The sequence below is a fragment of the Siniperca chuatsi genome, linkage group LG13, assembly GCF_020085105.1.
Source record: "Siniperca chuatsi isolate FFG_IHB_CAS linkage group LG13, ASM2008510v1, whole genome shotgun sequence".
Taxonomy (NCBI): domain Eukaryota; kingdom Metazoa; phylum Chordata; class Actinopteri; order Centrarchiformes; family Sinipercidae; genus Siniperca; species Siniperca chuatsi.
Genome location: NC_058054.1, coordinates 6348765 through 6366774, shown reverse-complemented (window position 1 = coordinate 6366774; position 18010 = coordinate 6348765). Strand labels below are relative to the sequence as shown.

The 18010-nt window shown below is 39.6% G+C and overlaps 1 protein-coding gene across 2 annotated transcripts in view; it reads right to left on the bottom strand.

The window, feature by feature from the left end:
• The window catches only part of lig1 (ligase I, DNA, ATP-dependent), a 48704-nt gene extending 30758 nt beyond the window's left edge, over positions 1–17946 (bottom strand). Inside the window, exons 1-14 of one of the 2 annotated variants that reach the window (XM_044220719.1) lie at positions 17782–17946; positions 17057–17125; positions 15640–15820; positions 12203–12368; positions 10535–10657; positions 7270–7647; positions 7017–7125; positions 5013–5099; positions 3405–3461; positions 2561–2619; positions 1939–2052; positions 1581–1747; positions 1101–1177; positions 820–911 (exon numbers count right to left, since the gene is read on the bottom strand). In XM_044220719.1, the coding sequence (XP_044076654.1) occupies positions 820–911; positions 1101–1177; positions 1581–1747; positions 1939–2052; positions 2561–2619; positions 3405–3461; positions 5013–5099; positions 7017–7125; positions 7270–7647; positions 10535–10657; positions 12203–12368; positions 15640–15820; positions 17057–17125; positions 17782–17798 (1696 nt within the window). In that variant the 5' untranslated portion in view covers positions 17799–17946. The remainder of the gene's footprint in view (positions 1–819; positions 912–1100; positions 1178–1580; positions 1748–1938; positions 2053–2560; positions 2620–3404; positions 3462–5012; positions 5100–7016; positions 7126–7269; positions 7648–10534; positions 10658–12202; positions 12369–15639; positions 15821–17056; positions 17126–17781) is intronic. The other variant, XM_044220720.1, reaches the window with a different exon arrangement.
• Positions 17947–18010: the final 64 nt, after the last annotated feature.

Genomic DNA, 18010 nt, shown 5'->3' with positions numbered 1-18010 from the left:
ATGGTTAAGACTGAAGGCCAAATTAATTATTTTGTTTCCCAGTTCAACATTAATAATTACGATATTTTCAAAATATGACTGAATACTAAATTTATAACAATAAATTATTCATTGTAATGATCCACTTCAGCCCTACAAAGAATTTACTCTTAGTTGACCTGCCTGATTAAATAATGGTTAAATAAATAAATAAAAATGTTAAGAAAAACATTTCCAGACCAGACCACAGATCAATGCAAATTTCCCCACCGAGCCTCTGGTCTAATTGACTCTTATTAAAGCATACCTCCAGTCGTGAGTAAGCCACGAATACTAATAAGCCAGGAATGAATTTATATAATTTGGTGTAGTCGGTGTTGGTCAGAGCAGGTTGGATCAGCAGGTGGTGAGAAATACGCTGTCAAAACTTCCTCCAGAAAGTGATGAATTTAGCAACATATCGGTGAGAAGATCAGGGCTTCCGTTATCCGATAATTACTTATTATTACTTATTTTATTTACTGGCAAAATCTGTCCGACATATTTAAATCTCTCATGGATCATATTTTATGGAGAAAATGTTTTCTGGTTTTCCCTCTGATGTCCTCCAACCTTTCTCTCCTTAAGTGTGACCTCCTAATTGGCTTTTTATTTCCATCATACCACAAGTATAGAAGCATTTCATGCTAAGGTTAAGGAGGAGATCTTTCAATGGCCAATATGAACAGAAGGAATGATTACAGCAAGCAAAAATTGGTCCAATGTACACATGTTCACCTGACTATTGTTATAAGATAGACTTGAAAAATTGCAAACCTATCCTATAAAATTCAAGATTACCTTGTCCAGGGGGAGTCAGGCACACAGCCTGGCTTAGAGCTGATAGGACACTCTGCTCAGCCAGGCCTATCCTCAGCTTCCCAGCCAGGGACCTGTCAGTCAAAACCACAAAACCAACAGCTGTCAGTGTGGAAGCCAGTATACACCTGCTGCCCATGAAAACAACTATATAACAACATCTGTGTGTCTATATACATGCAGTTGTGTGTGTGTGTGTGTGTGTGTGTGTGTGTGTGTGTGTGTGTGTGCCTGTGGTCACACACGCAGCAGAGTTATTTTACCTGACTATGTAGCGGGCCTCGGAAAAGCGGCATGCCACAAAGAGGCCTTTGATGATGTCGATTTTCTTATTCATGGCCTGAGGCAGCCGGGAGGAAATTGAGATTCACAGAAGAAGAGCGAGAAGAGACAGAATGCAAAAAGACCGAGGTCACCAGCGAGCACAAACTACATGTTAAATCCAGAGTGTTAAAAAAAAGAAGAAGAAAAAAAAAAAAAGAAAGACCCAGCAGCAACGGGGATGAAAAAGGAACTAATTGCTTGAGAGATTCCAGCCAGGTGACAACTTATTCAAAGGCTGAAAAATGACCCTCTTCTATCTTAAGTAGACAAATAAACTAATAATTCCTTGTTTGATAAACAATCACATTAACATTTTCTTTCTTCTCCCTCCCTGACCCAATACTGAGAGGCAAATCGAGTGAAAACAATATTTGCCCAAGACTGCTTTCCCCTAATGAAAATGTTATTCCGTGGCTCACCGAGTTCCCACTCATACTGGCGATTTCCTTCAATTTCCTGAACACGCCCCCTGCTGTCAGACTGGCCGGTTGGAACATCATGCGCTGGTTGCTACGGGAACTCTCGGCCACAAGGCCTAAATCTCCTTTCTCCTGCGCCTCTGCCTTGATTTTGTCCAATTGTCGCCCTGGAAACAAGAGCGAGATGGTAAATAGCAGCCGCCTCGCAGGCTGATGAGCAAAGATGGGTGGCATTAGTTAGGCTGGGAATGCACAAGCATTGGGTTTGCACAAGTGTTTGGGTGCAACAGAATGGTTATGGTTATGTTTGTGTGTGTGTGTGTGTGTGTGTGTGTGTGTGTGTGTGTGTGCCTATTACCAGTTGCTTGAGCAACAGCTTTCATCAGCACCGTTTCTCCAACGCCAAGCTCCATCCCCAGGTGGGCAGGACCCAGCTGGTTCAAACACAGGTACACACAGCACAGCAGGTCATCTGGAAATACAACACACACACACACTTTATTACACAGAACGCATAAGCATGCACAGACGCAAACAGAAAACCACAGACACAAAAGTACAGGCCTACAAAGAGAAGCACATACACACAAATGGAAACACACACACCCCCACCCCCACCCACACACACAAAAACATGGACATGCAGACACAAACTCTCAAGACCACCAAACACACAAGACACACTCAGACAAAAACATGGCCACATACACTCCCAGTCAACACCAGCCAAAAAATAAATAAATAAATAAAAATAAATGTGGCTCAGACACATACACATTATCGGAATCCCACAGGTACATGCTCATACACACCAACAAACGCGCGCACACACACACACACACACATCAATGAACTGACTCATCCTCCCACTTATATGTGCAACCTGGCTTCATAATCATCTCCTTGATAGAGTGGCTGGCAGCCAGCTGCCTGTGTAGCTACATCAGCATGCATTATGGGAGAGATAAAATACCATTTACCTGGAGAGAGGAGCAGCACGGAGCGAAACAGGTTCGACAGCGTCTCAATGTTTCTTAGTCTAGGAAATGACAACGGGATTGCTTTGAGACAAGGAAGACGAGTTAAATGAATTTTAAAACCATCCTGTAAATTCTGGGAGGCGGGAAATGAGATTTGTCTGGAGGTTTTAATCGGAAAAGGAAGCTGGGGGGGGCAGATGCACAGTTCATTTATGAAACACTATACATCAATTGCAGTGGATGGGAAATATACAAGTCATCAGCGGGACATTTGTCATTCAATATCCTCAAAAGATAAAAAGCAAGTCTGTAAAGGTGTTTTCAATTTGCTGGCAAGAGACTTAAGCTACGAATCATCCTTTAAAATGCGTGATGTGGATTCCTAAAGCTAAGAACCACATGCATTTCCTTCACCAAAAGCTGTATTCCCTGTTGTTTTCCAGTCATTTTTTAGCTCAAGAGTTGTAAAATAAGTCATCAGCCAAGTTTACAAGAAAGTTGCAGAAAATAAAAGCTGAAAACCACCATTAAATGAAACCCAAGTGTGAAGAAAGTTGTTAAAATACATTCTTGAGCATTCCTAGAAAGTGACCTAATTGTAAAATGTCTTCATGTTCCCTGCCCTCCCCAGAAAATTAATCCAATTTCCTTACTTTCCCTGGCTGGAACACACTTCTCTAATTATATTCCAGAAATTCCCAGCAGGAAGCTTGAGTGGTAATTTTGTAAAAATGCTTATACTATATCCTTTGAACAGAGTAGCGATCACTTTTTCCCCAAATGGTGTTTACCTCATTCGGGAATTAAAAACAAAAACACATTTTCCTCTATATGCAGCTCTTACCTGCCAGAGTCCTCTTCAATCTTCTCAAAGGTGCGAGCCACAGCCAAGTACGGCACTCTGGAGAGTGATGAACATGTAGTTAGCAGGCAAAGCATCCACACTGACAGATTTTTACATTCACAGCTTTTAGCTGACTTAGCTGTTCAGAGCAACAAGCAATTAGTGCAACAGTAGAATGAGCTCTGATTCTGGGTTATCAAAACTCCATGAAAGCAACAGCGGGGAGGACAAAGGTCGGAGCTGCCACGGTGGGAAAACTGTGTCCTTACAATGACGTTTCATATGTAAAAAAAAATAAAATAAATAAATCTATTATGGTCCATAGGGGGGAGAGGAGACGACAAACAGCAGAAGAGTTTGTCTTCTTTAGGACAAAAGCCTCAAAGCCCCAAAGCGCTTTGCTAAGGTGAATCATGGGATTTGAATACATTTTAAATATTCAGAACACTACAGTCTTAGAAATAAATCAAATGCTGATAGTTATTAGATTTATTTCTATATCTCTTTGGAGTAGCAGATGTTTGCAATATAAGAAAATCTGAGAGCCAAAATGTTTATTCAATTTCAGAGAAGAATTCAAAAGTCAATTCAGTGACTTTTTGTGACTGACATGTAGCTTCAACTGTCCAGAAGCATTAAACTCCACACATCTGGTACTCAAAGCAGGTTAAAAACACACACAGAACATGACTGTGCACAGTTGTTGAGTGTAAGCAGCATGGCTTGTACCATTGCCTTGATGATGACTTTCCATTACCAAGTCAGAGCACTTCCCTGGTCTAAAAATTGTATTTCCTCTGAGCTTCTTAATGTACAGTATGACTCTGGAAGGTTACACAGAGAAAAACAGGCTGGTTTCCACTGTAGTTTGGCTTAGTGGTGAGAAAAATGAACAATACAATACGATTGTCGATTGTCATCACTGTTGCTTTGACAACTTTTTATCTCAAATCTTGGTGACTGTTTCAGGATATATTAGTTATGAGCATTTTTGCTTTCATTTGACTGTCCACACAAACGCTGCAATCAGATAAATTGGTAATCAATCACGGGACATCCTGTTGGCATAATGGTCTGATGATTTCTGTATCTACATTAGGATCACATTCTTCTGTACAGGAGGAAATAAAATAACCGCTATTGCTAATGAAATTCTTTCAAAACATATTGTCAGGCTAAAACAAATTTTTATTTCTATTATCCAAAAAAATGTGTATTTCGATGGCAGTGCGTTTTTGGCAAACAGCAACATTATGCAAAATAAGCAGAGATGAAACAATTAGTTGATTAACTGATTACTCAATGGAAAGAAAATTAACTAGCAACTATTTTGATAACTTGATGAAAAAGGCCAAACGTTCCAGATTAATCGAGATTCATTGTTATTGGCAGCCCCAAAAATAAGTAATAAAATACATATGTAACATTCCAGTAAAGTAACCTCATCTTAACATCCTCACATACTCCCTGAATCTATCAAAGTCCACGATATTGCAAAAACAGCCACTGAGGACCATAGGTTAGGAAAAGAGACTTTGGGTTCCCATTTCTGCAGAAGGTTGTTGAGATAGGAGGTTAGTAGGCTGCGTAAAAGTGGGCTGGACTTACTTTTGGCCCTGCTTCCAGCAGGCGTGGTCCACAGGATGGTAGTTGGCCCTGGATGGATCGTAGTCCGTTTGTCCTGACGTTGACTTACTGAGGAAGAACACATCGAGAAAATGAGCAAATTAAGAGTCTAACTAAATGATGGTGGCAGCTGTTACAGTTACTGAAGCCAACTCACATCTCTTTGTAGACAGAAAGTCATGCACACTACTATCATAACAATGAGATACTTTGAAATGTAATGAGTGTTTTGGAAGATATTTTGAGCTTCACTGGTTACTTCACACTGGAAAAAGTTGAACTACCGCAAAGTTCATCTCGAAAGAAAAATACCAGTACTTATTAAGAAAAAGTTCAACATATTTAATAGAAGAGCGTTTCCCACGTGAGCAATGTTATATAATAAATTTATTCTTGCAAAAAACACTGATTAGAATGGTTAAAAAGTTGCAAGTTTTTCTTTTCCCTCACACAAGGTGCAAAAAACTAGTCATACAAAATATCAGTGAATTCATTACGAGGAGAGATAGTATAGCTGTGAGCTTTCTTTTGTATGCAATGTCTATCATTCCTACACTGTCGCACACAAGGCAGTGATAAAAATGAAATCGTTGATGAAAAATGCATTTCCTCACTTCTAGAGCTAATAATAGTTTGTGGCTGGAATAGTTAACATGACCTCAAAATGACAAAGCAGTAATACCCTGCTGCTGTTACTGCTGCTGCTACTGGTTTATTTATATGTAATAAAAGCACTGCTTTACGTAAGACAGACTCACATAATGTGAAGGTATAGTGAGAACAATAATGAATAAAGCAACTGATTGGCTTAAAGCTCTAGAGAGTGCATACCTTAGTTGAGGCTACTAATCTTCCTTTTTTAATGACAAAAAGTGTTAAGAATTTGATTTGCATCTGTATCCAGATCTACATCCAAATACAGACATTGAAAGACAATCATTTGATATGGGGCAAATTTTTTTCCCATTGAAATAACAGCAGAAAATATGACAAATGGTCAAAAAAACAAAGTGTTCAGAAAGACTTCCTGAATTCAGATTTCCAATGAAAAATGATCAGTTGTTCTTTGGCATAATGGCCTACCTTTAAACGAAACTGAACAGAAATTTGTTGATAGGTTTCTGACATACCCCGATAAACGGTTTACAGACACTATACGGATTAAGACCGATTTTAAACCTGTATTGGTTTAGTGGTTGAACTATTTTAGAATCAGGCTGAATTTCCGTTAGATTGGCTGTCGTTTAATACTCAGTTTGAGAGGGGGTCGCAATACGTAATTGACCATCTGACTATTTTAATATTATTGGAGTACAATTTTACACGTGGCTAAAACTACTGTCTTGCCTGAGACTGTCTGTTTTGCAGTGAAATTAAGTTTTATTTATATCACAGCACAGACAACACTATCTGCAGCCAGCCACCTACGGCTCAAGTCTTTTTTTTTCTCCTTCTTGCTTTCCTTAAGTAGAATTGTGTAAAGTAATGCTGCCTTTCTCGTTTTTGTCAACAAAAAAAAATGTATATGCCGCCATCTTGCTAGAATTCAACTTTACAGGAATTGTCAATAGACAAAACCAATCGGGTTCAGCGTTAACGTTCAGTGTGAGCATAGAAGTCTTATGTTATGGCCAGGCAGAAAGGCTGATTAAAAGTTAACACAATGTAAAAGATTAATGTAAAAGGCAGAGACAAACAAACTGGATCAAAAACACAACCTTCCTGGTGCAAGTAATCATCAATCAACCAAGTATAATCGGGTAATCAATAATGAAAATGTGTCAATAGCAGGCCTACTTCATCTCACTCTGCCACAAGCATGCATGTACTTTACCAAAGGGGTCAGAGGTCAGCAGCACTACATGTGGACGAGTTCAGACTTGGACAGTAAAGACAGACATGCAGATGAGAATACAAACAGGCAGGTGAGGCATCCGGCCTATCACGCCTGAGCTGTCTGTAACTTCCTGTTGTACTTTGCCTTACCCTTTCGTGTCTTCGCTCTCTTCCGCTGAAGTCTTCCTCTCTGCACTCATCTTTTTCTCTCCTTCATGCTTCTCTGGTTTCTCTGTCTTCACTGCAGCTTTTCTTGGCGCTATTGAAAAAAGCAGCTGAAGGTGAGCATGGAGCAAGGAGTTGGGGCAGAGCAATATTTTGCTGTCTTTCCTAACTGATAAAAGCGTAGCACATTTACGGACATTTTTTGTGCAAGCACAGAACTATGCAAATTTCTCCTCACCAAAGAAACTGCTGATGGGGGCTTTCTTGGGCGGCTCCTTATCTTTCTGCTCTTTTGCTTCTTTCTGTTTTTTTGCCGTTTGACTTTTTGGGCTCTCTTCTCCCTCTTGCGTGTCCTTTTCAACCACCTCCTTCTTGGCAACAGCAGGCCCTTTCTCATCATCTGTCTTCTCCTTTGCCTCATTTTTCTTTACCGCCCCCTCAGCTTTCTTTTCTTTCTCATCAGAGTTCTTTCTCTCCACCCGCTCCTCCTCCTTGGCCTTCTCTCCTTCCTCTTTCTTCTTGTTCTCCACCTCCTCATCTGGGCGGTTAGCCTGGGTCACTGCCTTTTCAACTCTTTCTTCCTTTGCTCCCTCCTCCATGGGTTCACCGGTGTTTCCTACACAGGGTGAGACAAAAAAGGGAGAGGAGTCATTGAAGAGATAAATGCCAGCAGGTTTACTGAGGTCGACCCAGTTTTTTGTGAGATGTTTGAAGATGGTTTTCAACATAACAGCCTTCTTCAATAAATGCTGCAGGTTATATTTTTGAGGTTTCCTTTTCACCCGAGAGAGGTAAGGGAGAAATTACTATTGACAAACCTGTAGCACCAAGTCCCAGCAGACAGAGCTAAGGTCATGATACTGGCTGAGTGAGGAGCCAGACATGAAACTTTAATTTTCTCATCCACAAGTTAAAATGACTGGTGGACTGGACTCCAAGAGTCACTTTTGGTACTTTACCAGCCAATTTTAGAAAAGAGAGGGACCATTTCCCTGTCTGCTGTGCTACTGTAGGTACAGATGCTGCTTGAAAAAAAAAAAACCCTCCAGGTTTAGAGGTGCTGACTGTGGGAAAATTCAGTAATTCTGCTGAAAAAAAAAATGTTGCTGCCTGCTTTTGCACACTCATTACTTTCTGTAATTTTGCCCTGAATAAGACATCATGTAAAATCATAGACAAACAGATTAGGCTAAGCCAAAGTGGCTTTGGTGGATGGTGTAAATTTCCAAGATTGCAAATGGCAAAAGGAGTAAAAGTGACACCTTGTCACAGAGTCACTACAAATTGCTTAGAAATTTTTTCCATCCACAACTCCATTTCTTGAACAAAGCTGAGGGTTTTGGCACTTGCAGTGGCATCTTAATAGAAAGATTAAACTTGGGATTATACAGCAGCAAGCATTATAATTTCAAGCAATGAGAACTGATTTCTTTCATTTTTAAGGCTTAGGCTGTTTTTGCTCGGGTTTCACTCTCTTTATTTGCAGGCTTATGGCATCGTCACTAAATGTCTTAGGCAAGCGGTAACCTCTGAGTCGGAAAAGTGAAGTCAATGGGGAAGTGCCTTAAACCTCCATTCTTTCTAATGGCCAGACAGATTGTATAGAACTGTATGAGAAAATGACCCTACTTCTCACATGATTTATTACCTTTCCTAATGAGTTTATGGCCTCAATCGCTAGTTTCAAGTCTTCTCCAACAGAGCGTGATGTTAATTTTGTAAATTATGGTCCTATTTAGAGTAAAATAGACAATAAAGCAGTGTATGCTTTAGGGCGTGGTTACCTTGTGGTACCATGGCGACCTGTCAATCATGATAGGGGTGTAGCAATGCATATCCCTCCCCATCTCCACCCTCTCGTCCAAAAATTCAGGTTCACTTCTGGTTCCAAAAAAAACAACATGGTGACGGCCAAAACGCCAAACTTGAGGCTTCAAAACAGAAGTCCACAGACCAATGGGTGACATCACAGTGACGACGCCCACTTCTTTTATACAGTCTATGGTCTTAGGTCAACCTACCATTATTTTCTGGATAATACACATCTGCCGCATCATTTGATGATATGAGGTCATCAGGGATATTTTTTTATTTATTCTAGTTCTACTTTCTGTTGACTAACTTATTGATTAATTGACTAATCGTTACAGCTCTATTTCAGCATCTAATGATGCCCAAAGCATGCACCAATTGTGTCATACAGACAAAAGACGCAGTTGATGTACAGTAGCTGAGATGTGCCAATCTGGGGAGCGAATGTGATCAAATTGCTGATTTTCTGTCAAGATGATGCACATCAAAATTCAATGACGAGCAACAAGACGCCGCTGGTGTGAGGGCTTTCATAGAAAACAATGGGCATGGGTGTTTTTACAAACATGCGTCACCAGTGCATGTGGCATTTAGGCTACTCAGAAATACCATCATCTGGCATGTAAGTGGTACTTTACAAGTTCAAGGATACTTTCGTGGTTTTTTTGCTTGTATGTGTATGTTGTTGCCCTAAATTGTAAACAGGCCATTAAAAATTCCTGTAAAATCCTATGTGTATTTAGCAGAGACTTATATTTTGATGGGCATATGTTAACACTGCCAGTGTGCAATTTTTTTGATAAAAGGTAAAATGTGTGATTATAATGAAGTAGTGTAGTGCTGCAGAGATGCCCTGGCCTACAAATCTTGTTCTCCAGATGTAAGAAAACATGTTTGTTTGGTACAGACCCCAACAAATGTCACATCATGTTTTTTTTCAGTGAAAATGAAAATTGTGATGCAAAAAAGATCATTCCCACTAATCGTGAATCATATCGCAATCGTAATATTTGTCAAAATAATCGTAATATGATTTTTTTTACCATACCGTGCAGCCCTAATTCATATACTTTTCTATACAAAGACCATATTTTGCGTTTAACAGGATGTTTAGCGCTTCTTCTCTTCGTTCTGGACTTTTTCCTGACAAGGTACAGAGAGCATTTATGCAAGCGAGACCCTGTGAATGCTTTGTTTTTCTACACTTGCAGGTAAGTTAAGCTAGTGCCTTGCAATAAAGTGCTGACAGAGAGTCCAGAGAAGTGTGGTCCACTATACAAGACCATGCAGAGTTACACCCACTACACATGTCCTTAGGATTAGTACACAGCAAATATCTGTATATGAATGGCTAGAGGAGAGTGTCAGTGTTGTAGTAATAAAGGAACCATGTTGATGGGACATTTTATGCCTTAGTACTTAGTACAAGAATTGCATTGATTATTTTCATTGACTTTGTAACTCTTAGTGATTTTGACAGAGCTTAATACATTATTAATAATTTATCATTGGTGGTTGTTAAAATATTTACTAAACTTTGTTTTTTCCCCCTGTATCCAAGGTGTTTGTGCAACTTCCCAACTTTGAAAATCCTAGAAAGTATCCAGTTGATTTTCGATTCTCACCCAGACTTTTGAGCCCTCTGCAGGAGCTCTACTAATATCAAACTCATAGCAGAGGTGAAGGTGTACCTGCGCTGCTGGCACTGCTCTCCACACGGGCTCGTTTGTTTTGCTGACCCTGCTCCTCCTCTTTCTGACTCTCACTGCCGCTCCTGCTCTCATCAAGCTTTCTCTTGGGGAACATCTTCCTCGCTGTACTCGTCAGGATGGGCATCAAATTAAAAAGGAGGAGAAAAAAAAAAAAAAAAGCAGTGAGAGGCATCCCAACTGAAATCATGCCATGATCAAACAGAAAGAGAATGTGGAGATGAAAACAGGACGAGTCTGCTCTCTTACTACAGATGTAGGGCAACGAAAAAAAGATAATCACAGATACGTACTTTGCTAATGAAAACACTAATTCCATCCTGAAAGATATTATGCAGCACAGCAGCTTAGGGTTCCAGTGTAATTTCCTCTGTAATTTTATGCAGCAGTGGTGCTCGAGGGTAATTTTGGTTTTGGTTCCACATCCGCCCCGTTTTGGTCCTTGTTAGGGTTCTAGCACAGGTAGCACTACTGGTGTTTTTCTTCTAGATATTATAATGAAAGCATTAACCCAGGACATTAAGAATGCAATTTCTGGTCAAATTAGAGAGATACTTTAATGTGATGTTTTCTCCAGTGGTGATGGTGGCAGGGCGCTTATTGTGGAAACGCACCACTGCTGAAAGCAAATACTGCAGTCATCAAACACAAAGAGAATGGGATGATGAAAAGAGAATGAGCCGCTTTCCTGCTGCAAAAGTAGGATGGAGGAAACAAAGTGAGAAAGGAGGTGCTTCACAAATGGGGGAAAAAAAAGAAAAGCTGGGATAGCTTTTGTAGCTTAAATTCTCTATTCAAAATCCTACATTTCTGGTGTGACATGAAACACAGCAAGTACAAAGCACCACTTAAAATCACTTGGCCATTCTATTTTATGTTAAATGCAGATAGTTAACACATATATCTCATTCAGAATTTACAGATAATAAACACGTAGGGCAGAAAAACAGCAGCAGCAGCTTTCTTTCCCTCTTATCGTGCACATATGAAATGTTCAGGCTGTCATGTACAGACTGCAGCTATAAAATAATAATCACTACTTATGTTCATGATTTTTTTTTTAAAGAAAGTTATCAAAGACTGCAAAACAAAAAGGAACCATATAAACATAGAGACAATCAGCTACAATAATAAGACAACTTGCTCTGCTGGTTCCATTAAGGCCCGGTCAGCAGAAACGATACATCGCACGACAGTGCAGCATAATATTATTATCACAATGCAAATACACACAGAAAAATAATGATATATGCTCAAAGAGTGTGTAATCGTGGTTCAGCAAATGAGATAAATTACATAATGCAACACAATCTTGTCTACTGGTTGTCAGTGTAAGGGTTGAGACCCGTCCAGAGAGTCAAGAGATAAATTAAACAAGAGGGTGGAAAGTGTACTTAGCTGTTTCTGGTGAACAAACTTCTCATGAATTCAGTTTGTGATAAATGTCTTGTTTTTCCCTCATTGTGAAATAATGAGTATTTGGAGCCATTAGGCTCCTGCTAACAAGTAATCAATTAAAATAGCTTGAGGGAGAAAATCTATAAATCTTCAGCTGGTGTCAAAGTTCAAAAATACTCTAACTTTGGAGAAAAACACGAGAACCACAGATTTAGAGTAAGTCTAAAGTAAAAAATCTGATGAGATACTGACCGGTCTTGCGTTTAACAATTCCAGAGGGGGATATGGAGTTTGGGGTGCTGGGGGTGCCAGGTGAAGCTGAAGAGGCTGGGGTGGCTGGAGTGGCGGGGGTTACAGGTGTAGCTGGGGCAGGTGGAGGAGACAGGGGGGTGGGAACTGCCTTAAACACATCATCCTTCTGAAAAAGACAAGCAGTGTTGGTATTAGGGTTGGGTACCAAACTCTGTACTTTGAAGGGTACTGACCTAAATTGCGTCTGTACTACCGATTCATGTTAAATCAATCTGTGCCAAATTTCAGTACCTGAGAGTGCATCTAGGTGAGAGAGTGAAGTATAGAGAGAAAGAGAGCGAGCGAGACTACGTCACCCCTGCTGCTCGTTCAAGTCACAGGGACACCTGTGTGTTCAGTGAGTGTGTGGTTGAACAAGACAGAGCGAGCGACAGAGAGTGACAGTGAATTCGAGTGGTGCAGAGGAAAAGGTGAGCAGTGAAGCTGTCAATCTGGCAGTAAATGTATAGTGTAGGTTACAGTTTGTCAGTGAATAAAGGCTGCAGCTTCTCAAGACCAAAGTAAAGCTCCTGTGTGTTGTTTCGTAACTGCTGGAATAGCGTTGCTATGACGATGAACTCCACCTTACTTAACACTATTTAAAATCACACACTGGGGCAGCATTATGCCGCCGTTGTTTGGTTCAACGTAAAAAAGCAAAGCAGGCATAATGACGGGTCTTTTTTACAGCAGTATTGCGGGATCTCTGTAAAAGAAGGCCTACTGAGTCAGGGCGATGGCGAGCTGAAAGCCGTCGCAAGTGTGGTTACACTTTTCAAAACTCGAGGCAGAACACACTCACTGCAAAGCTGGCCAGGGCAACACGTCTAACCTGCGGAAACTCCTGGTCAAACAAAATACATCTAACAGCTGAAGAGGGTACCCCTGCAGCCGCCGCAGCTAACATTAGCACACCTGCAGCCAGCAGGAAGAAGTTAACTTACCCTCCATGGATGACTAAACTTTAAGTGAGGCAGTGAGGTAAAATGTTCTAAATAAATAAATAAAGTTGAAATTGAGAAGTTTGGACTTGTTTTTTACAACTGAAAAACCAAAAGCTTTAATGGATACAATTACTGCAGATTGTGGTTTTGACTGGAGGTTATTTCTTTTTTTAAATTACATCAACATCTTGACTACTTCCATCTACAGCTGACATTGAAAATATAGGAACTGAAAGTAACAGTTGTCCAGCTGTCCAAAACAATATGATCTGGATTGCTGTCGACTGCCTCGATATTCCTAATTAATCTTTGTTGTAAGGTTGTTTTTGCATGAAATTAAATTTCCACAATCCCGATGTATAATATATAAACCATTAATAACTATGCAGTACTACCTGAGCACTGCGATAAAAGGTAGGTAATGTGCATGTAGCTTGTGGTTTAGGGGTCATAACTCCAGCATCCCTGATGAGGATGACCCTGATGAAGGTCCCAAGCACAAGCATGTCGGTCCGTCTCACAATAAAGTCGTTCTTTATACCAGTGATTCCCAACCAAGAGTACATACAGTATACACCAAAGGGTATGTACACAAATATGATTACAAACTGTAGTGATGCTGATCTTTAGTATATTTATTTTCACAATAACCAATAAAACTACCAGCTACAAAAGGCCAACTTGCATAGGACACTTCTCCCACCAGCCTGGGTAAGTTGTAACCCCTGAACACCACATGCTACAAGGGAAATCATAAATACTAGTTAGAAATTAAGCAAAGAAGCCAAAATACAGCTAAAAGTACTGGATAAATGGATGGTTGAATCGTCCAGCTTCTGCCACTCCGAGTGGTAGTAGTATGAATGCAAACCTGAATATAAGTAAACCAAACCTAAACATCAACATTTCTTGGATCACTAAGTCTTACATGAAAATAAACATATTTACGGTGTCTACTGTTACGTAACTAGTAGTGGTAAATAGCAGCTACTTTAAAATCCATTCAAATGAACACATTCAGGACAGGTGGTGTTGATGAAGGGTTACTTGAGCTCATCTGATGAGCTGTGGAGTTACGTCACACAGAAAAGGTTGGGAAACACTGCTTAGTGTGGCGTTTTGACCTCAACATGTCGGCCAGGGTACAGTGACAGCTAACCAGCAGACAGTGGATCCTCTGCTCTGAGCATCCCGGCCAGGAACAAAGTGTGTGAGTGTTGTTGGTTCTGCTATCCTGATGAGCATGACTTAATGCAAGAGGCATTCGGTAAATTTTTTTTTTTTTTTTTTTTTTTTTTTTTTAAATAGATGTTACCAATTCTTTTGAGATTTTACAATGCCATGTCAGAAAAAAAAAACATAAAATCCTACTTCCCATGTCTTAGACTTTTTAATGCCAAGTAAGGCCTTATTTTTAGATTAATTAATTCAATGCCTTTTAAGACTTTTTATCTGTTGTGGCAGATATACTGATTTCTAATCCACTGAGATGATTAGCTGGTAAATCAACTGTCAGAAAAGCCGACAACAACTCCAACAACTGATTGTTTATCAATTTACATCCTCTCTGCTTGGATCTGGAAACTTGTGATTAGGCCTTTCAAGTCTCCTCTATTTCTAATAACTGAGACCAGACCTGGAAAATGTTGGACTCATGAAGACTTCTACTTGTGATGGGCATTTTTCACATTTTGTTTTACATTTTATAGGCCAACAATTTATCCAAAAAATAACAAAAAGATGAATCACTGCTGGAAATAATCATTAGTTGCTGCCCTACATTTATCTCTGGTGAAGCTGCTCTGTGGCCAACAGTACAAGAGTGCATAATTTTAGTGCCTAGTCACAAAAAAATATTTAATAATTGTAACCATATGATGCAGGGTGGCTCATGCTGACAAACAAGTATGGGGCGCAATCTCTTCCCTCAATGAACAAATAATGAATAATTTCTGACATATTACAAGCAAAATGAACGGGGCGGTAAACAGAAGTGTTGATCAAACAACAGGTGGTTGAGTGACCGCCAAAGCCGATAATCAGGTCTTTTCATTATGTGGTTTATTGACAAATGCATTCAACATGGTGATTCACCATACAATTACTGTGTCTTTGTGCAACAGTGTTTTTCCTTCCAGTGAATAAACAATAGGCACTGATATGCCTACAGAAGTGCTAGCAGTCTTATTAGATTTAGCTTGTGCAGGTGGATTTAGAACATTTGATGGGCTACACTCTGTTTCAATGACTTTTACACTGTGCAAGGAAAAAAGAAGCATACTGGTACTGATCTTTTATAATTACAATCATTATATAAAAGTATGTCTGCTTTATTTTTTATCACAGTGATGTCCCATGAAACTGTCAATTTGTTTTTGCACAAACGTCACTGCTGACTTTAGCGATTCAAAGAGACTCTGATGTCCTAATCAGGAAGTGTAAGGTGCCTTTTACCTTTTCTGTTTCACCAAGAGCTTCTTTGTCTCCTTGTCCATTGGTAGTGACTTGCTCCTTAACGGCCGGTGCCTCGTCATCGTCGCTGTCCAGGATCTGACGGCTGCGTTTGGCAACCTTCTTGATGGCTGAATCAGCCTTCTGGACACCGTTCTGCACCTTGAGAGGGCTTTTGGCAGGTCTGAACGCAAGCACAGACACACAGTTAAGACACCATGTAACTCAAACAAATAAAGCTATGAGCCTCATTTATATGGTACTGTTCAAAAACACAGCCACAAGGTGATGTATTAAGTATTTTAAAAAGGATAAAGTCAATTACAAAAGCAATAAAAAACGACTGAGACATATAAAATCAAGGCAATAGTCGTAAAAGTGAGGTCAAAGCAATGATGAAAAGATCATTACATAAAGACAAGTGTATTAGAGTGAGTTTTAAGACATACTTTAAAGATGATACAGTCTAGCGATAATGATCACTATCATCAAAGCAGCTCAGAGATGAGAAACAAAAAAGTTATCATCTCTTTTGATAATAAGTACTGGCCACAAAAAGTTTTACTAAGCAACAGAGATGAGTGATTCAAAGATAACTACCATACTCAAACTGTCAGTGGAGTTTGAACACAAAAACATGTTTGAAAATAAGCTGATGCACTGATATGGCTTACTGATGTCTCAGCTAATATTCTTCCCACCCATATTGGCTAATCTCAATTTGTATTTCAGTCTTGGTACAAATGCAGACATTTTAAGTATTTATATAGACAATGATATATCCATTATTTTGCTAATATGACACTTGTAATAAGTGGCATATGAAAAAAGTTCACAAACTTATCAATTAATCAAACAGCCTAATGTGTACGTATAAACACAACAGTAACAAAATCAATGGTTTCAGTCAAGAGGGGAGATCTGTATCAGACTTTTTCAAATTAATCAGTGCCAACAGCTACAAACTCATTGCAAATGGTCATTAATTTCTCCTAGACTCTCATCTGATAGGGACTTTTGTAGTTACAGGACAGAGTCCTGTATATAAGATAAGATAGAACTTTATTTATCCCGAGGGAAATCGTTGTGCAGCAGTTGCAGTACAAAGTAGGAAAGAGTGCAAATATAAAATATCAATAAAAAGGTGCAAGTATAAAACAGATATCCAAATTCCAAAATATAAACAAGGTTAACAGTAAGAAACATAAGTTGCTCATACCTCAAGCTGCCTCTTGGTGAGTTGCATATAAATATGTATGAGAAGTGTCAAAAACTGTAGCTAGAAGTACAATTTCAGATCTCAAGTATGTGCATGAGATTAATTCAAAGTGTTCAATGATTATGTCCCAGTCTCTCCATCACAGCACACCCTTATATAGAAATGACCTCAAATTCTGTGTGACTGAAAAGAAAATCTTACTTTTTCACTGGTTCATCTGTAGTTTTCTTCTGAATATCCTTGTCCTTGCTCTTGGGCTGAAAAAAGGATCTGATGGAAGAGGACAAGTTAACAGTTAATGGCCTGATGGGCGTTAGCATGTTTGTTATTAGTGTAAAAAAAAGAAGTAATACAGTCATTAAAACAATGTCTTTTCGCCAATGACAACACAGAGCTGACCTGTGTGTAACTTTAGGTCAGTGGGCTGGTAGTTAAACTCTAGTTATTGATCTAAGTTGCTAAATCACAGATTACCATCTTGCTAACTTGGCAGACACAGCAAGCCTCATGTAACTTTAGTATTTTCATCTGGCTGCTTGGATCATACGGCTGTTTTAAAATCTTCCCTTGTCGTGCCAAAACAAATAATGGTTAAGATTTGGCCCACAGACACGGTACATTTAAGCTAGCTGCCATTTATCTGACCAGATCAGCCTGTCTCCACTGTTGGGAGCAAAAAGTGAATCCTCTTACCAAAACAGACGTTGCAGACTCATGTATGCTAATGCTAACTTACAGGAAGTGCAGTTAACACTAAAATTCAGCTAGCTAACTTTACGCTTTCCTGTAGGCACTTTAAGGCCCCTAAACACAACTCACACTAAACTTAAGTTAATGCTAATACAGATTCAGACGTCACCAAGCTAACGCTACTACCGACGGCAAGCTAAATAGAAACCACTCCTAATTATCAACTTTGCACTTACGCGATGCTGCGCTGCATGTTGTCTTCAAGCTACTCCTTCACCTAAAGTTAAATTAAGACTAATAGTTAAATTACAGCACAGGTCCAACATCCACAGACAAAAACACCAACTCCCGCGCTGCAGAATGAACGGCGCCAAAATGACATCTCAGCCAAAGATTGTAAAAATCGAAAGTGGAGTCACTCGTTGGATAAAATCTGAACCCTTTTCCGGTCTGCAAACTTTTTTT